The sequence below is a fragment of the Perca flavescens genome, chromosome 11 (genome assembly GCF_004354835.1).
Source record: "Perca flavescens isolate YP-PL-M2 chromosome 11, PFLA_1.0, whole genome shotgun sequence".
Taxonomy (NCBI): Eukaryota; Metazoa; Chordata; class Actinopteri; order Perciformes; family Percidae; genus Perca; species Perca flavescens.
In genome coordinates this window covers 6,677,688-6,698,529 of record NC_041341.1, presented here as the reverse complement: position 1 = coordinate 6,698,529, position 20,842 = coordinate 6,677,688, and the positions used below count along the sequence as shown (strand labels likewise).

The window sequence follows — 20,842 nt, the reverse complement described above, 5'->3', positions numbered from 1 at the left end:
AACTGCTTTTTTTTTATTGGAAAATGTAACATTTTCTTTAGGAAGCACGCCCATTCAAGTTGTAGTTGTTGCACTATATTGATCAATGTTTTTAATTATTTTTAGTCTGGTTTAACAGGACATTTCCAGGATAAAGCCTCAGGCGGGATGGCTACCACACGCTGAAAATTTGGATGGTGCAACAAGGCAGGCCTGCTTGGCTCTTTTGGGGAATGATTGTAAAGATTTACTAAGAATATGTTTAGGGCATTTCCTCTCTAACTGGGACGTTTTGGGACTGACTGGTGGGATTGTTGTGGACCAAGTACACATGGAGATACACTGGTAAGAGCTAATGAGGTTTAACCATGTATCAGCTCATTTAAATAGCTCACGTTACTTCAGTTAACTTCATTTAATATTGTATGTGGAGTTTACTTTTGCGATGTGCAAATGTTCCACAAAAACAAGTTCCTTCCTGAGACTAGGGCTGGGTATTGTTAAAATAAATAATCCGATACCGGTGGCAGATACAGTACCAACACCGTAACTTTGACATCTGTACCTAAACGCAACTTTATTTCAATACAAAATTTTATAAAATAAAAAAAATTTACATTACAGCAGAAATCTTAATTTATGTCAGCTCCTACTACGCGAGTCCCGTCTGTGTAACGTAGTTTTTCCTGTGTGTAATATTAGACAACCAATCACAGACGCCGATTTGATTTAGGGACTGAATGGCGAGGCATTCTCCGACAGTAGATACTTCAGAGGCAATTCGGTCGGTGCCTGGAAAGTATTGAACTCCGTACCGAGCCCTTCCTGAGACTATTTAGCATTACGATTGGTTTAGAGAAATGCCAACAACCCAGAGCGTTCCCCCCTTCTCCTATCCCAGAATACATCTGTGGTGTCGCCAGACTTTACTCCACAGCCCTATGGAGACACAGCTGGCAATGCAAGACTATTTGTATAAAATCAGATGTTACAACTCCAGTCTTTGTCCCGTTTGAACAGACACAATCTAATAAAAAAAAAAAAAAAAACTCACACCCAACAACTCACTGGTTTGTGAAAATAACACCATTGACACGTGAATTTACAAATTAAAATCTTTTATATATATTTTCTTTCAAAAGAAAACCAAGCCCATCAAATCTATACCAAATTGAAATTTGCCGCCCGTCCGCCCCGTTATGTATCCACACAAGGCGGCAGGCCGCTGCTACAAGTCTTCTCCGCACAACTACAGTAAACAAGTCTTCAGGAAACATGCTGGATTTATCCGGATACTTTTTGCATTCAAAACATTTTTATTTTGGTAAAATCATACAGTTGCACAGCTGAGTTATTTCCCATGCAGTGCAGTAGCCTATCCGCTAATACAGAAAGCAAAGTCTACGTCTAAAGAGCCCTAGGGTTCCTCGGAGAATGTGGAACAAGTCTCTGCTTCTGCCTGCAACAAGGTGCACAAGCTTCCGATACATTTTTAACTGTTCCAACGCGGCGTCGGAAATAAACCCTGCAGACCTGCTCCACATTCACGGAGAAAGCCACAGGTGGCATATATGCAAATACAACAATGAGAATAAACCACATGTTTGTTTCTTTTAAGGATTGCCATGTGCCAGACATTCACTGGAGAAAAATTATCAGTTCAAATTAGAGTAAAGAATCAATAATGCACACAATTGGAGAATCTGAAACCCTTCAGCACTGATGTGCTTCAGATTTGGTTTTTTTTAAAGTTTTTGCTCGTTTGACAGCGTTATTCCAAACCTTGGCATGTTTGTCCAATTCCATTTCTAATTTTGTTGACCAATTAATTGGATTTTAGTAAGAGATGAGCGGCCCTGATGAGGCCCTTGAAACAGCTGTGGATATTATTTACCGAGTCCAATGTATCTTAAACATTAAAAAGCTCACACTACCCCGAAATATATAAATTTCACGCATACAGGTGACATTCAACATTCAAGTGCCAGTGTTTTTTGTACTGTCTTTTGGTCAAGTTTCTGAAACTTTCAAAGAATCACTTTGAGGCTTACAAAAATAAATATTTGTCAAAAATGCTTAATAAATTACACAAAACTAGCAGCAAAAGTAGAATCTAGAAATCTGTGCAAATGGCTAAATTCCCCCCCGACTGCTAAATCCCCTGGTCCCAAATAAATCCTGGTTTAAACGTTGAGAACCCGTCCCCTTTTGTAAACAAGCTGCGTTTTTTTATTTTTCACAATCTCCTCTCTCACACACAATATTTGGAAGCTAAGGACACATATCGAAGACATCTATATAAAACTCTAATGTGCAATAAAAGAACTTTTCGTAAAACTTGATGGGCACGACGCAATAAGGGCCTACAACACACCTAAATCAAGTAGCACCATTCAATCTCAAGTTCTCAACACTGTCAGTGCATCCGCTTTTAGTTCAATTTCTTAAAAAAAATAAAACTAAAAAAAAAAAAAAAAAAAAAAAAAGGTTTTCAAGGCACAACACACCCGATGAGAAAATTGGGAGCATTTTGAGGTGAAACGCCCCATCTCTCCTCCTCTTGATGGCTGCTCCTCTTTGAGAGGAAAAGCCTGCTCTGGCTTCACGGAGCCACAGATTAATATTATTATTTGTATACATGTCTGAGCAGATGAACTCCCAGAGGACCTGACAGTACTTTAAATGTTCCATAAGGAAGTGGACACTCCCTTAGCTTTGGCCACCTGCAGTTACACTACGCGGCAATGGAAACCAAAGCCGCCAACGACGGCGGTGCACCGAGAACCGCAACCACCCACCCACCTCCTCCCCCTAAACGCCTCGCCCCGTGACACCCCCACCCCCCTAACCACAGTGGTCTTAGTGCTGCTCTACCCTCCCTGTTCCCTCGCTGTTTTTTTAAATCGATAAACCTCAGTGATCGTTCAAATGTCTGTCTCTTAAAGATGAACCATGCCTCCCAACGCAGCTTGAAAAGAGAAAACGTTTGTAATTAAGTTAAGCCTGCGACTCAAGTTCACGTGTCTTTCCCCCTTGACCAAAAAACAAAACACTTGCAAGCGTAGAATACCATCTGGGCCTCGTGGTTGCCGGTCAATTCGGTAAAAGAAACCGCTAACACCACGCTATGCCCTTGCCCGATGCTGTGGTCCTTTATGCAGCCATTTTGAACTTCACTCTCAAGATGGCAGGCATTTTTTGTTTTGATACATATTTGTAGTATAACAATTCAAAAATCAAAAAAACTGAAGAGGTCAGTTTTTCAAATTTCGCACACACCTGCACCAAAAATGTCTCAAGTAAAAATAAACAAAAAACACCGCCCACTTCACGTTAGCTAGCACTTGGTAACACACTAGCTGCCGTAACACTGTCAAAGTCAATTGAAAAATGTGGAGTAACAAGTTCCAGCAGTGATAATTCTTGTTTGAACCTCAGCTTTTTGTTGGCACTGAGCTTAATGACTTATGTGTTTCTTAAGATTACAATAGGAATGGCTATTTCAAAAGACTATCATATCCATAAAAAGGAGCCTGTCCAGGATAGAGTGAGCAAAAAACAGAAAAAGAAGAAAAAAAACGAATGTAACTTTGTCCCTTAGGATTAAAATCAACGGCTTCACAGAGTGGCCCAGTTTGTATTAGACATAGTAACGGCTCCGTTAGCTGTTTGACTATTAGAAAAGGCTACATGATGTTCCTGCGATAAATTTGAAGTTCAAATGGAATCATGACTCAGAGCCACAATACCCCAGTGTTTGCCAAGGTTTGATTAAGTCCAAGCTTATACATTTCTTTTTACCTTTTTAAATATTTTTCACCAAACAAAAATAAAATAAAATTTAGAAGCTCTTGGCCATGTTCATCTGGTGAAATGAAAACATAAAATTTCCTGTCTAAATTCCAAAAGGCACAGTACATTAACATAGAAATGATCCTCAGGTTATTTGATTGGGTGTCTGTGTGTGAGTCTGTGTGTGAGTCTGTGTGTGTGTGTGTGTGTGTCTGTGTGATTCACAAAAAGAACAAAAATACTTTTAACAATGAAAGTCCGAAGTTGCTATCGGACAATGCATGTCAGCATCCATGCTCACTCTGAGGTGTGCGAATCTCTGCGTTCTCCGGTGCGTTGCACGTGCTGGTGACCTTTCCTTTGCGTCGTGCTGCACTTCCTTTTTGAGAAGCGAATGGCAGAGAACCAGGGTTGGTAATGTACTGTGTGTCAGTGAAGCTACACAGGGAGGGTTTTTGTTATGGTCTGGCTTAAGTTAACATGTGGTTTCCATTGGGTTGGGTTGACAGGGCAACCTCTTCCTATGGCGACTAGTTGCCCCACCAATCCACACTCCCAGAGTGGCTGTAATTTCCTCCGTAGCCGTCGTTGCCGTAGAAGTTACCACCAAAGCTTCCTGTGAAGGACAAAATCAAAAGGTCAGTCAGCCGAGAAGTAAGTAACAGCTTTAAAAATCAAATTGAGGTTCTCTCTGTCCGGTTGTAAAGCCTTATTAGTTGTGGGCTTTAAGAAGCTTGGAATTGGTAAGAGATACTTTTTACGCAGTAAAGCAATTAGGCTCAACAAACAGGTACATAATAGGTTGTTTAATATTTTTCGTGGCAAAACTATATTGATGCATACGCCAAGTATGCATCAAAATCTTTTATTATATAAAATTGTAGGGTTGGGTATCGTTGGGATATTTACATTTCCAAACAGGTACTTTTAAAAACGATTCAGATTCTTGTAAAAACTGAAAAATGATACCAAAGATGTAATATGTTTACATGTTACATTTATGGTAGCTAGCGAACCGTAGACTACAGAGAAAGGGGGATATTTTTACGTCCGTCTCGGAGCGACCGAGGGAAAATATTTCAGTCGACACATTCAGTGGAACCGAAATGAGGAACCGAAATTTGTGTTCCAATCCGGTCCGAGTACTACCGGTTGCGTAGGAACCGGTAGTACCCAACCCTAATAAATTGCACATGACAATTTAACTTTTTGGTGACAATAAAAAATAAAAAAAGGCTTTTTCAGTCCACTACAAACAGAATTTTTAGATTTTTATAATATATAATTTTTAAGTTAGCAGAATATCGCAATATATTTTAAATCTCAGTAATATATCACAACATCAAGCATCGCTTGAGCTAACGCACTGACTCTGGAGATGTATGGATACACTAACCCTTTAAGTTGACACCAAAGTGAAGCACAGATAAAAAAGGCTGGGTAAATATTGTTTCCATACCTCCACCGAAGCCACGGTTTCCTCCTCCATGGCCTCCAGCGCTACGCCCACCTCCACCACCACCACGGTTGCTACTGAAGCTGTTTGCAGAGCCACCAGGGGTCTGACGGTAGTCTCTAGCTCCGAATCCGCCAGAGAACCTAGACAAGAACGTATGTTTGTTAGACATTTTATGGTACACATTGTGAAAGTGCAACAAGTTAAAATAAAAAAAATAAAAAGCACAGGAGCAAAACAAGCAGAGTTCAAATGTTTTTTAAGCCACAAGTAGTTAGATACAGGGCTTTAAAGTGACAAATGCAGGTGAAAATTAACTTTGACAGGTAACATTTCGAGCCAATTTGAGGGGTGAAGAGTCTTTTTGAATCGGCAGATTGCAGAAATGTTTACAGATCAGTCGGTTTTCTGCCAAGTAATTTGGGCGGTTTCTTGGAAAAAATTTCTTGGCATCACTGCTTGCAGTTCTAATCCTACATTTCCCATGAACACCCATTTGTGACAGTTGGCTACGTGCCTAGCGGTAACGAGCTAGGCTGAAACAGAGAAGACTTATAGAACAGAACAAACCAGAGGAGCTAAAATTAAGTAGTAAAGTTAGATAGGAAAAAACAAAACGTGGCTATTAGAGAATCCGATTGGCTGGTAGCTTTAATCTACTAGCCGTGTTGCCAGGTGATCAAAAAAGTTAATCTAAAGCCATGGTTAGACACAATAAGAGGCCGAGATTTGGGTTTGTTGTAAAAATGCATTTGTTTGTGCGTGAGACAGTTACCTCTTAGAGCGTCCACGGGTGGTGCTCTTGTGCTGGTGCTCGTAGGCCAGGCTTTCAAGCCAGGAGGGAACCTCCTGCTTGGCCTCCACCAAAATGTCCAGCAAATCTTTGGTTATGTTGCTGTTTTTGTCGTTAAAGAACGACGTGGCCAGACCTGCACAAAACACAGCAAGATTATTAAAGAGTCATTCACATATTAATGAACATAACTGGCATAAAAAATAAAATGTATTAAAAACGACAAAAACAGTAGGAACATACCAAGGTTGCCCACACGTCCCGTACGGCCAATACGGTGAACGTATTCCTCAATGTCACTGGGCAAATCAAAGTTAATGACGTGCTTCACATTGCTGATGTCCAGACCTCTGGCAGCCACCTGGAGAAAGTACAAGTTGGGAGAAAAATAGCTTTAATATCTACAAAGACAACTTACAGTCAGGGTATCATTTTGACTACTGGTCAAATTAATTATGGAACTTGAGTCAATTAGCAACAGCTGATAAAATCTGCCAAAAATGTTCCTCATTTCACACAGTTTCCTTCAGGGCAGTCCAATGTGAATAGGGTGGTGGTGGTGCAGTGGCTATGACAACATGCCTTGGGTGTAGGAGACCTGGGTTCAACTCCCACTGCAATAGATCAACCAATGTGTCCAAGTGTGTGCAAGACACTTAACCCCTAGTTGGTCCAGAGGTGCAACCTCTAACATAATTGTAAGTAGCATTTTTATTAAAAAAAAAAATCGTCTGCTAAATGACATGTAATGTATCAAATGATATAAAAATAAATAAAAAAGACATTGCAATCACATTTTGTACCCCTTTTTTGGTTTGTTTTTTTAAATTGCAAGAAAATATTCTTTGAGGTTTGTTACCCTTCAAGTTTGGAATTTGCCAACCTGGACCTGGTTATATATATAAAAAAATAAATTGAAGTATCTGGTTCCTTTCTACGTATGTTATATTTACACTGAAGGTGTTTAGCATACTAAAGCTTCTTAATATGAGCCCCAAGGGTAACAATAATCGCAATAATTGATTTTTTCTTTTTTAAAGTAGCTCACCAGAAAGACCTTCCTGAAATCTGTTTTTATTAATTGCAAGAAAAAGAACCAGTCTAATGACTTTGTTGTTAAAAGATGGGATACAACACCTCCGTTAGGAAACAGAGTTAAAGATGACTTACAGCTGTAGCCACCAAGATGGGGCAGCGTCCTGACCGGAACTGATGCAGAGCTTCCTCTCGGTCTCTCTGGGAGCGATCTCCGTGGATGCTGGTGCAGGCGTAACCCTCGTGGTAAAGGAAGTCTTCCAGAGCATCGGCGCCTTTCTTGGTTTCCACAAACACCAGAGTCAACGATTCTTTGCCTGCGTAGCCGGAAACAAAAAGGGGATGAGACAAAAAGGGAGGAGAGCAGGAAAACAAAAAAGCACGGAAGTAGGTAAAGAGAAAAAAATATAACTATATAAATCATTGATAACTGGAGAGGGGTATGGATGGATTTTGGTAGCTAAAAAGATGAGTAGGAACTCCACCACTAAAAAGGCTAAATGACAACTTAAAAAAATGGAGACGTGTTGCATAAAAAGCTTTACATTTACTGACAATTAATTGACAACCTTGGCTTCAGTGTTTTTCTGCACAGAGTACTGAAGACAAATTAATTGTTTAAAATGGGGATATCTGACATCACCTTTGTTTAAACAATTATTGAATTGTTAGATCATTAGGTTACCACAGGGTCACAATAAAAGCTTTAAATTAAAAAAGAATAAAAAAAAATGGCTGAAGGATGATGGGATAGGACAGGCCACTCCAAGTCACACAAAAGAAAACCCCAAGTGACATCCAACCCTACTCTTCACCCGCCATCCAAGTGTGTGTGCTTTGCACCAAGGCTGTCCGTGAAATAAATGCCTTTCATAGTGGCAGCTGCACCAGCTACCATGGAAACTGAACAAAAGCAATGTGTGTCTCGTTTTTGGGAGGTTAAAAAAAAAAAAAAGAAAAAATAAAAAAATATATAAAAATCACCTTACAAAAACGACTTCTACTTAATACCAGCAAGAACAATTTATGTCATTTATGGCAGTCAAATGTTCTACGGTATATCTACAGAAAACAGTATTCTGTCCCCTGGAGCAACAGATTAGTGGCACTAAGTCTGTCAGTCATGTGACTCGTGGAAACAGAGCTCTTTCTAGGACAACGGGCCAACGTGGTCATGTTGATCCATCTGACCTTGGTGCCGGTGTTGATAACACACTGTAACCCTTCTCAGCGGGAAGAGACTGAGGAAATTGCAGAATCTGAGTCAATAGTAGAGTCTATACAGTGCAAGTCAAAAGTTTGTCGGCCCTACAAGCTCTAATTCGGAAATGAAAAAGGAGAAAAAAAACTGAGGCAGCAAGTCAGCTGGGGAGCAGAGGGACAGGATGAGCTGTGGGATGTGATGTCTCTGGCTTGTGGGACAAGAGTGAAATTATGATATGTTCACACTTACCCGGTTTCTCTGGTGCCTCTGTCACATTTTCCTGAACCTCACTGGGAATAACTAAGATAAAACCAAACCGGCCAGTAAACGTAAGGCTTCTCAGTACACAAATATTATACACATTATGAGAAGCAAACCCCCCTAAACAACGCTAGTTATTTCAGTGACTGCTCGCCCATGCATGACATTGTGTTTTGATATTTTATCTTTCACTGCTAAAATGAACAACATTTGTTAGCAGAGATGTAGCAAAGTCAATATTAGCTTGATATGGGGCAGACGGGCAAACACACCATGGATTAGAGCCCAATGGGACCTTCATGAGAGGCAAAACCCCAAATATTTTCATTGTTGTGTATGCTTTTTTACCTGTGGCATTGAGCAGGTCAAGGAGGAAGGACCTCTTGTCGCCATCCTCCACCCAGACCACCTTCTGGGTGATGTTTTCTGAAGTGGATCCAACTCTGCCCACTGCCAGGAAAATGTAGTCCTCCAGGAAGTCCCGAGCCAGGATCTACGCAAACAAATCAAACCGATAAAGTACACAGATATTTAAACCCCATTGAGCAAGATTGTTTATACCGGTTGACTGTCCAACACAAGGTTATAATAATAGTTCAATAAGTGGTTTATTTTAGTTTTGACTTTTCCATTTTGGTTTGCAAGTTTCAGTATTTTCAGAATGGTTGGTTAGTTTGACAGTAGTTTTAGCTTGTCTGTATTGTCAAAGAGGTATACGGTCTCATAAGTACATAGCTACATATAATACATAGTTGAAGAATAGCCATGATGTTTAATCTTTGTGCCACTTTAGTGTCCGATAAGAAGCACTTACGGCACAACGCCATCTCACGTCAATCATTTGTGGTTCAATGTCATGAGTTGACAGAAATTCATGCGGTCTCCTTTTTTCCAGAAGTTAAATCAAAGATTAAAAACAAACTGAAATGATACATTTTTGTTTTCTAATCTGGCAATATAGTTTTCAAGTTTTATTTTACTATAATAACCCTGATACAAACGTACCTGGATCTCCTTGGGGAAAGTGGCACTGAACATCATGGTCTGACGGATGCCTTTAGGCGGCATTGTATCCTGCTCCACAATGCGTCTGATCTGTGGCTCAAAACCCATGTCCAACATGCGGTCAGCCTCATCCAGGATCAAGAAGCTGCAAAGACCCATTTCAAAATTTTAAAATCACAAAAACATCAAATAGACAGTGGTTTCATTAAAATAACCTTCTGTGTGGTCCCTGTGTTGTACCGACTTGCAATAGTCCAGACCGATCTTTCCCCTCTCCATCATGTCAACCAGACGCCCAGGTGTGGCAACCAACAGGTGACAGCCTCTCTCCAACTCCCTGATCTGCTGACCAATATCCGCACCGCCATACACCACGCAGGGACGCAGACGTGAGCGATAGGCAAACTAAATAAAAATTAGGGAGAAAGAGAAAAACTTCAAGATGCATATTCAATGTTCGGGTAAACATTGTTATGTCAGGGTTTCTGCAAGTTTTAAGAAGTCAAATTTAAGACCTTTGTGAATGAAATTTAAGACCTATATCACGACAGAAGTACAATGAAATGCAGTACTTGCAAAGTAAATAAAATGATTAAAATTTAATAAAAGCGACAAAGTAATACTTTGTACATACACAGCAAATTATATTTGGATGAGCAAAATGAAGAACTACAATGCCACAGTATTAACAAAAACCACAACATTTCAACAAGCATAACATTGATGTAGGAAAATTTAAGACACGTTTCAAATGATTTAATACCTAGAACAAAATACTTTTGCAAATTTCAGACTTTTTTTTAGACCCCGTGGAAACCCTGTATGTATCCCTCTATGAATAGTGTCAGATGTGTGTGCTCGGAGCTCACCTTTCTGGCCTCATCGTAGATCTGCAGAGCCAGCTCTCTGGTGGGAGCCAGGACAAGAGCGATTGGGTACTGCTTACGGCGGCCATACCTTCCGTTGTCCTGAGGATTGAAGAAATAATGCTCATTAGAACGAATCAAAACGATTATGCAGTTGAAACACATTTGAGAACAGCCATGTCCACATTTTGGCCAAGGAGGACAGGTGGTTTGAGAAGAGTCAAAGAAGCCATGTAAGTCAAACTGGAAAGACACAAGTGTCTTATTTATCTCCTCGCTGGAACCGAAAGTTGTTCTGGCCCTCCTCCTTGAAGGCCGTCTCAAAGCTCTTATTCCTGCCACGAGGAGCTAGGGTGGAGGAGGGATGCCTGAGGAGCTATGAGCGAGGATACATGATAGCAGCCTTCCTGGAAGCCTTGCAGCTAAAAGCAGATTGCTAACTCCTCACTACGTGACTTTTCAGAGGAAAGGACGCCTCATTCCTCTTAAAAAAACCATTTCCTTGTTACCTCTCTCCCATGCTTCCTCGGTGGGACGGACTAAGAAGCAATGAAGGTAAGCAAGTGAAGGAAACGTGGATGCAATTTAACAAGCCGAGACGTAGCCCTCGACTTCGGTGACTCACATGACAACCGGGTGGATTGTTGACCCACCGGTGTTTTAACAACTCGTGATACCACCTTAAGTGGATGTGTCAACGACTACCATGTGACTAAATGACCCTCTTGTGACACAATCGACCAGAGGTTAAAAATCCAGAACTACAGAAGCCTTTTGATGAGAGGCAAACAAAGAATTTCTAGCAAGTTCCCTTTGCTTGACACACAGAACGACCATGACCGAGAACCTCCACACACACGATACAGGATATGTTCAAATATTGTGTATTACCTGTCCAGAGCTCTTGGCAGCCTGCAGAGCATCTCCTGGCCCCTCTTGGTAGATCTGACTCAGCACTGGCAGCAAGAAAGCCGCAGTCTTACCGGAGCCTGAAACACAGTACAGGTTGTACATATTAGTTCCATTATTCAGACTCGCTTAACCTAAAATATAAAGCCTAGGAGCCAACAGGGGTACCCTAAATGATTCTACCTTAGGAGATAAATCAGCCAGTAAAAGGCTGGTTGATAAGCCTGTTAAAAAAAAAAAAAAAAAAAAAAAAAAAAAAAGTCACACATTGAGGATATATAAACACTCACCAGTCTGGGCGCAGGCCATCAGGTCTCTCTTGGACTTGATGATGGGGATAGCATGCTTCTGGACCGGAGTGGGACAATCGTAGCGACTGAGGCCGATGTTCGCCATAACAATCTCCCCCATGTCCACATCATGGAACTACAGAACAATCAGACACGCCATCAGTAAAAGACACAAACTTGCTCCGTTAAAACATTTTAAAATGTAAGTTTAAATGACATACGCTTTCAATGTGTGGCGGGCAGTTGTTTCCAGTGGCATCCACGGGAATATCATCATATTTCTCAAAGTTTATCCCAGTGTTGCTTGCAGAGAAAAGCTCGCTAGAACATAAGGTTTGCAAAAGTTAGAATCAAACGCATGATGGCGGTTATCGTTTTGTTATTTGTCAGCAAAATTGGTCTTACTTTTCCAGGCGCTCATTGGGAGCGGAGAGCTTGGACCAATCCTCCTCTCTAGATTCATCTGACCAGCGGTTGTTTCCTCCACTAGAAAAGCCCCCACGCTCATATCTGTACACATGCACACAGGAAGTTAAAAGAAACCCTTTCACATAACAGTATTTGCCTATTAATACAGGCTAAAGGAAATATTACGCTAAGGGAAGACTTCTGACCCAACGCGTCCAATGGGTTGTTACACAGAACCATCGGAGAAGCAGTCATTGAAAACCGTTCAGAAAGTCTTCAGTGTCGTTCTTTGCTCTTCTTTGAATGAAGAAATATTCTCCACGTCTTCTTGACTAACATCTTTAGAAGCCGCCACTACCGTTTTAAATAATCAATCACCCAGTCAGTGGTTCAAACAATATTTTAAGCCTGACAAGATGGATTTCGCAAGAATACAGCGGTTGTGCAAGGTAAGCTTAGATTGATTTGCTTTTATAAAAATAAAAAAAGCTATATTTAGAGTACGAATAAAGTAAAAGAAACACTGATCGTCATAGAATAGAACTTATAAAATAAAGACAGATTGTTTTGAAAGCTTTGTTGTAACATTTTGGACCTTTTAAAATATTAGGACATTGTATCAAAACAAGCTTGCAGACAGTAGTACAGTATATTAGCTGCAACAATTGTACACACCTTCCCCTTGAGCCTGCTCCACGTTCATTGAAGAAGGTGGACTTGGACCTTTGATCGTTGCGTCCGCCAAAGCTGTTGTAGGCAGCATCCCTAGGAGCTCCTCCCCAGTTGCCTTCACCACCACTAAACCCTGTAATGAACAGATAAGAAGTCGCTCAGTAACAATTGTTTTTTGCAAATCCGCTGGAATCAGCTTCCGCCACTTTCTTACCAAAAGCGGAGCAAAGATCATTCTCGTGCACAGCTATTGTTTATTATTTATAATTGAGAATCCTTTATGCATATTCAGAGTAACAGCGTTCTGATATTGTTAAAAAAAACCTGTATAAAACAAGGGTGGGGGAGGGCCGAGTTTCCATCTTAAACTACGCTGTCGTTAACCCTAAAAACCAGGGCTATCGTTAGACATTTCAAGGCACGACAGGGTTTCCCCACCTGCATTTTGTAATGGTTGATTAAACGAGCCTCCACCCCTGTTACCACGGTAGGCGCCACGCCCACCTCTATCATTGCGAGGGGGTCCTCGCCCTCCAAAGCCCCCATTTGTGCGGTTGTCGTGGTACCCATTCACAAATCCATTGCTGCGTCCACCGTCCCATCCAGGTGAATCTTCGTTGGAAGACAAATGAATAAAAAAAACAAAAACAGAACAGAAGAGGCTTGTGAGTCAGAGCATAATGCTGCATTTCACTTATGTGTCAGTAAGCAAGTACACATTTGGCTGATCTTATAGTCCTAACTAGCCATTAGTCTCTCTTAAAGTGACTGGCTGTTTATGGTTAGCCTTATAGTTGGGATGCAAGCAACTTTATAGCCGACTAAAGCCTGGTCTGAAAGCTCTCTTAACTCTGAAAAGAAAAGAAACATTTGTCACAGCTAATGTTGTGCTTTTGTATAAAAAGTAGGAAAAAAAGTGCAAAGCAAGTCAAAGGTTTTAGGTAAAATAGAATCTTAAAAAATGTAAAACCCAGACATGGGCTTCGTTATTGAAGTAAGATGACTTGTCTGTACCCAGAGACCTCATATGGGATTATTAACCGCAACAGCCCAGCTTTAGACAGCGATAGGGCTGCCATGGTACTGCTTGTTAAGCAGCCGATGTCCCGATAGCATCAAGGGCCACACTGAGCACACCGATCTCGTCTGTGATATAAGCCTTGCTTTAAAAGAATTGTTAAGCCCAACTGGCTGATTCTAGCTCTAGATGGCGAAGAGCCACAATTTATACCTTGTACAAACAAGTAGTACAAGTAAATGCGTCTGTCATGGTGCCCCCTTCAAGTAAAGCACAACAGGAAAGCCTTGTAATGCTTAACACTGGCACACACACACCCTAATCTATAGATGCATCTCTAGCTTCAATCTCTACAAGAAAACATGAACATGTAACAAAGGATTTTGACAGGCTAAAAAAAAACATGCTAATGACTGACAAGTTCAACTCTAACAGTGCACATTTTGGGAATTGCAAACTGTTTATGAGCTACAAGTGGTTTGGTGAATCCGACAATGTTTGGAAGAGAATATACACTTGACATGCCCTTTTTATCATGCCGCCAGGTGTGTCACACTCCAGACTGCAAATTAACTGCATATTCTGGAGAGGCTTGTGCAGCAACCCAAGAAAGCTCAACTTCAAAGATTCCCTTGACTTCTTATACCCAAGAGCTATACTAGGTAATAAATTAGCTTGGACAGTTTGCTCACCTAGGAAAAAAAGGCACATTAAATGCAATGCAAGCCAGCTAAAAGATGCCTTAAAGTCACAAATGACAAAGAAAAACGGCCAAGGGAACAACTGATAATCATTCTACTTTGAAAGAAACTTCTCTTTCAGATGCTACAGGCCAGGCGTATTTAATCACGTGCCAAGGAGGGGACGACACCCAGGTTCCTCTTTCACCAACGAGCGCAACAGTTGATTAAGTGTTAGTTTAACTTCCCACTAGAAAAGTAAATTAAAAATCAGAAGCAATAACTGGAGCGTGGGTTGTTGGACCAAAAGCCTGCATGCACTCAGGTTCTCAGCAAAGTGTTCTACAATCCCACTTACTACTTTTTAATAGGATGCTGTGGACAGACGCAAAAAGCTACAAGGTCTCCAAACAATTCAGAAAGAACTGAGACGTGAGTGGGATTGAGTCATAGCAATGCAGCTTCTTTGCTAAATAAAATACCTAATTTAATTAAATGACTGCTACCAACAGCAGTTAAAGGGTATGAACGGTTGAACAATGGGTACACAATGTTTACATTATAGAGCTGTGCAATTAGTCACATTTTGATCGCGATTTGGGCTCCAAACGATCACAAACAATGTGCAAGTAAACCCATTTCGTCCTGTGTAATGAAGGGGAATTCAAATTGTAAGTTTACTAAATGCACCATCTACTCAAAAGTCCATGTGTTATCGTGTTAAATAATCGCGATTTCAATATTGATCAAATGTGATTGTTTCTTTTTTTTTACATAATCAAGCAGCCCTAATACATCGGTTATTTCTTGTCTAATTATTAGTAAGCGATCCACGAGGGATGCAGTGTGTGGACTCTTGAAGGCACCATCACCATGCATCATAAGCAACTTCATTTGCAAGCTCTGACAAACGCGAGAGGTCAGTATTGGGTAACCTGAGCAAAGGTCAGGAAGCAGGCTATAAAAAGACTGACCCATAATTACTGGCTCATGCATTATGAGTGTTGGGCTTTACACTAATAGTAACCAATCGTACAGTCATCCCATTCTGCAGTATATTTCTGTGGCTTTTGCGGACACCGACTGCCACGGTTGTGGGAACTTAGAAACTTGGGGGACATTGCAAGTGAAATATGGGCTTGCATATACAGTGGGAAAAAAAGAAAACATTTTAATAGTTTCAATGGATTAAAAATTAAACTCACTATAGTTAAGAAAAGCATTAAACCAGCAAGCATATGCTTACATCAAATTACCCTTTACTTATAACATATTTCTCATTTTGAATGCAAGCATCCCAGCAGAGAGAAGCACATCAATTAATCATTAGGCCAGTGTAAAGCTGTAACTCTCTCCCCTTCGCACTGGCTTTGCTGGTGTGTAAAATGGCTATTTCATGCATCTGGAAATGCAGGTTGCCCTCAGCGAAAGCAGACAGAAGGGACTTACAGAGATTTACTGGTGCCACTGAATAACCGTACTGTCTACCAGCGGAATAAGCATTTCCTGCTGTGGAATAAGAAAACAGCAAAACGAGAAAAACTTCATGTGTGCAATGACACAGTAACATTATTCAAATGTGTATATATTTTTTTTAATGTAAAACTATCTGGCCAATTATGCCAGGCACATGCGTCTTGATTAAACGCCTTTGGAGGTACAGAAAAAATACCTCTAACTTTAAGTTACTGAAATAGTTACTAGTGACATTCAAATCAAGAACATTTTGAAATTTGCTTTATTTTGTAACTTATGATCAGTCTGGGGTGGCAGACATTTTACAGTACCACTTGGCCTACTTTATCCTTTCCAAAAATAAGCTTTCGTGCACAGACATCCCAGTTGTCATGGCTCTCTGTCCTCATTCTGTGCACTTGTAAAACTTAAGACTAAATGTCCTCAACAGTCATATGGTATAAAAGCAGCAAAAACACTGCAGCAGATCCTCCATCTGATCCACAAATATTTAGGGCTGTACTCAACAGTTCGAAGCTTCATTCATAAAAGTTGGCAGGGTTCAACAATAATAGTGCGGTCCAGATTTTTTGGTCTTTTCCACCTTTAATTTTGGACACAAAGGGTGGGTGAGAAAGGGGAGAGAGAGGGGGGGAAAAACATGTAGGAAATTTGTCACAGGTCGGATTCGAACTCTGGACCTCTGCGTTGAGGCATTAAACTCTCAGTATGCGCGCCTGCTCTACCAATGAACCAACCCCGGCCACATTAGTGCGGTCCATTTACCTCGGATCCTGGAAGGCAGAGCTGGGAATGACGTCACACCAGAGTTGAATGCGTTCCATTCACAAGTCGGCTTTTCATTGTTTTCATTAGCTCTAGCCAGGTTAGCCATTATGCCGTTTTGTGCACATCAACAGCTTTAACATATCCACAGATAGAAGTTCAACATGCCTGTGTGAACGACTGATTTAGTCAGACACAAATGAGACAGAAGTGCTACCGTGAGGTGGTCCGAGTACAAATGGAACGCACTGTAGGACACTCATGTGTCCTCGCCCGACAGCTCGGGCAAGTAAATGTAACAACCCTACTTGCCCGAGCGGTTGTTAGCTAGGGCACTTTTGATTTCGATGTTGCCCAGTTTCAAATTTAAATATGTATTTTAGCCTGGCAATGTCACTAATCCAGCGGAGCAGTTAGGAGGCGCTGTCTCCGTTTTATTTAGACAGTTGTTTGGAAGCTAAACTGACTACAGTAAATAAAGTGGACTACAAAAAAAACAAGACCGATTAACCACTTTATTCAAATTGAGGGTTTCGTTCCAAGGATTTTTTGGGATGATTAAGTCATAACATATTACGACAGACATTGGAAGCTTCATTCAAAAACCTCACTGGAAAGCTTTGAATGTACATTCAGTACAGCCCGATAAATATTAATGCCTTGCCAGTTGTGCTTGCTTTTACCATGCTCTGATGGGCTCTTAACATGAAGACCACCACAAGTCAAACCTGTGTTGATGGTCTGACTGTGGCTCAGTCAGAGCGTTAGATCAAACTTACCGTTTTTTGGTGCATCTTTGTTTCTCAAGTGAGGTGGAATGTAACGCCCTGTGGAGGAGAAAAAAATAAAAATGTGATGTGCCATTTACAATTAAACATTGGCATTATTCATCATCTAAAAGAAGTTATACTAGGGACGCCAATTTCGATTTTATTTCTGACCGAAAGCCGACAATCGATAGCTGATCATTAACCGCTAACAGACAGGCAGGCAACCGAGTCCCAGTTGACCCCGGTCTAGAAGGCTTGGTCATACTTTCAGGGTGCAGTTGCGGACTTGTACCGGCCGCGGAGCCACAATTGCGCGTGCACTGCCGTGGACACATGCAGCAACTGTCCTGGAAACACTCGCCCGACCGCCACAAGTCCACAGCGTGTATGTCTGAGCCTTTGACCGCCACATCTTCCTGCGAGGCTGTCACCTGTGTGTCTGCCTGACATTCTCTGTAGGGTGGCCGAATTTACCCTCTCGTCCTCATCGCTATAGTGGCCAGTAGCTCTTTGCTGTGAGCGCCGCGAGTTCAGAAATAAAAGAGCTTAAAATGCAATAAATACTAAGTTAGAACAAGTAAGTTCACTAGCAGTTAAGATTGCACAGCCCATATTTATTTTAGACTGCAACAAACTGTTTTAAATTTGGTTTGACTGAGCGGGGGAGGAGTTATCGTCTGTCAACTTCTAAGCAACGCAGAAGAACTTTCCCTCAAAGAAAGTCAAAATACATCTTTTGGTGGAGCAAGAGTGGTTTACAATGCATACACGTAAATTGAATGTAATAAGCAATAGAAAAGCACCAAATTGTACAAACAATTACATTGAGGATAACCTAATCAATCATTACTTTGACAGATTAAATATAATATTGTATAATCTGCTTTATTACTTACTGCCAGTTCCTCCGCCTTGTCCGTCAGCAGAGTTCAAGTCTAGGGCAGCAAGCTACAGAAGAAGAACAAAAAGATGCAATTTGTTTTTAAAAATAAAAATAATAAAAATCAGGTGAACACTAACTACGAGTCTGAAACTACCAGTTAAGTAAAACAATAAAATGAGTATCGCTGAAATAACATGACAATTTATTAAATAATGCAAGTGACTCCAACTTGAAAATGTTTGGTTATCCACTATGTTTTGCACTTCAGTTCAAACAAACCATCAACTACCTTTTTGCTCATTATTTTTTTTTTTTAAATAATAATAAAAAAGCCTTATTAAAGAAGTCCAGTGTGTGGCGTTTAAGTGTAAATCCGTCTTTATATAAATCTGTATGTCTTAAGCGTGATTCATAGTTCTGCGGAGGCTTCCCGAACAGCTCTCGTCGTAGCCTAAGTGGCCTGGAGTTTATACTTGTGCGTTGGTGTGTCTTTTAGAGAATAGCAGGACCGGCATGTGTGTGTGCGTTTGGAGAGTGTGTGGTATAGCGAGTGAGAGAGTGACGGTGATTATCTTCATAGTGAGTACTTCAAGTGTCTCCCCAAATCTGCAGCAGGAAAAGTTAACGCTCTCCTTGATTTGACGTTGTTTAAGGAGAAGGAGAACCAGGATATGTTGAGCGACTCGTTACATTTTTCGCGAGGTGCCCGTCATGCTACAGCATAGGGTCCGGGTATCCACGTACGTAGCCACAGCGTAGATATAGCGCAGAACCTTAAACCATGCTTTACTTCTTTGTGCAATTGCACCTAACGGGACAGGCCCGGATAATTATTTGTACCCATGGGTAGATTTGTTTTTGCAGCAACAATATGACGTCCATTTTGAAACACAACTTTGAAAAATATACTAAAAAACAGCCACGACAAATTATCCAATTTACCTAACAAATCAACATGGCATGACACAGCCATTTTGTTTTGAAAATGCTCATTTGCCTACGAGTATATAGATTCTTCACTTAAGTGAAAGTGCTATACTACACTGAAAATACTCACTACAACTGAAAGACCTGCATTCAAAACTTTAAAAAGGAGGTACGCAAGTATTGTCAGCTAAATGTTAAAGTAAAAGTCTTGAATGTGCGGTACAATTTTGTCCGTCAGTGTTTCTGGTTGTATCAGGATTAATACTCCTGAAGCATTAATGTGCATGTTGCATTATACTGCTGTAGATTTTTACGGCTGTGCTCATATAAGGTATTACATATGATGTTGGGTAGTTTAATCTACAGCAAGGAATTGTTTTATGTATGCACCTCCTGTGGCAAAGAAGTTCTCTCTGAGGACGAACCTAATTTACCTATCACAGCCATTTAAGTCTGACCATCAAACACGGAAATGCCGACAAATTAAAACAAGTTAAATAATATGCATTGATGCTTGCAGTGAAATGTCACATCCAAATAATAATAATCCCTGAATGAGGTATTATCTCGAGAGCGTCACATTTCAGAAACATTAATGGTGGCTAAAACCCGCTGCCAGCATTTTTTCCTGCGCCACGTTTCAGGCTCAGCAGGCCTCACGCGAGCCGGCTAACATCGTAGGACACCGGCGGCATCGTCAAAACGTTGACTAACCTTGTCCATTTCCATTCGTTTAAAACACAATTCCACAAGATGTGAATTACACACTTAATTTAGTCTGGTTTAAGACTTTTGTTAGCCATGTTAAAAAGGAGAACACAGCAATAGAAAAGCTAGTTAGTTCAGCGTAGTGACGCGCTCCGCCATCACAACCGTTCTCTGCCGCGACGTCACCACCTCCATTTTAGCAGCCGCAGCGTTAGCTTAGCCGAAAGCTAGCGACTTAGCTAACGAAGCTACATCTTTCTCTGTCGAAACTACATGTGCGTAACGGAAAATAACCACTTTTTTTAATGAGAAAAACGAAGAAGTTAAACAATTAAAAGTACTCACCTGCTGATCTAGACCGTGTGGATTATCAATGACCACATGACTCATAACTAAAGAGAGTAATGGGGATTATTTGTGAAGAGAAAGGATTTTCTTTGTTAGCACGACCCGGCTCTGCTGTTAAAGTCCGTTTCTGTACAAATTACAATCTTGAACCAACGGTTACCTGTGAAATTAGTTAGACGGTTACGTTTACTTTAAATAAATAAAACGACGTTTGTTATAAATATAAATTCCGTTTCCAGTTTCCAAATGAAATGATTCCAGTGGAGCTGAAGAACGTTAACTCTACCGGCAGGCTTGACCGTGGTGGAATGAGACATGGAATGGTCAGGTACCGCGAGATATCATCCTCTGTAACCCCCACGCCAGCGGGCTCTCGGACAAATCTCGCGATATTACATCTTCATCTCGGATTGGTGTAGAAAAAGCAGCTATCTGAAGACACATGATACCAATCATTACGACAGTGGTGGAAGAAGTATTCAAATCCTTTACTTAAAGTTAAGTAAACGAACTAATAACCAAGTGGTGGAAGAAGTATTCAGATCATTAGTAAAAGTAATACCACACTTTAAAAATACTACACTACAAGTAAAAAGT

At 40.8% G+C, this 20,842-nt stretch overlaps 1 protein-coding gene across 6 annotated transcripts; it reads right to left on the bottom strand.

Annotated features, from left to right (window-relative positions):
* Window positions 1–1,080: 1,080 nt before the first annotated feature.
* On the bottom strand, window positions 1,081–20,581 carry ddx3xa (DEAD-box helicase 3 X-linked a). 6 transcript variants are annotated; one of them, XM_028591377.1, is made up of 20 exons: window positions 20,243–20,581; window positions 18,276–18,327; window positions 17,389–17,436; window positions 15,818–15,877; window positions 13,109–13,282; window positions 12,674–12,803; window positions 11,996–12,100; window positions 11,812–11,911; window positions 11,591–11,726; window positions 11,283–11,380; window positions 10,395–10,493; window positions 9,770–9,930; window positions 9,526–9,670; window positions 8,869–9,013; window positions 8,509–8,559; window positions 7,191–7,372; window positions 6,264–6,381; window positions 6,003–6,156; window positions 5,231–5,370; window positions 1,081–4,387 (listed from the first exon to the last, which is right to left on the bottom strand). In XM_028591377.1, the coding sequence occupies exons 1-20, from the start codon at window positions 20,285–20,287 to the stop codon at window positions 4,302–4,304; spliced, it is 2,229 nt and encodes a 742-aa protein (XP_028447178.1). In that variant the 5' UTR covers window positions 20,288–20,581; the 3' UTR covers window positions 1,081–4,301. The 6 variants fall into 6 exon arrangements, with proteins under 6 accessions (XP_028447178.1, XP_028447181.1, XP_028447179.1 ...); XM_028591380.1 differs by having other exon boundaries at window positions 13,175–13,282; window positions 20,243–20,580; XM_028591378.1 differs by lacking the exon at window positions 8,509–8,559.
* Window positions 20,582–20,842: the final 261 nt, after the last annotated feature.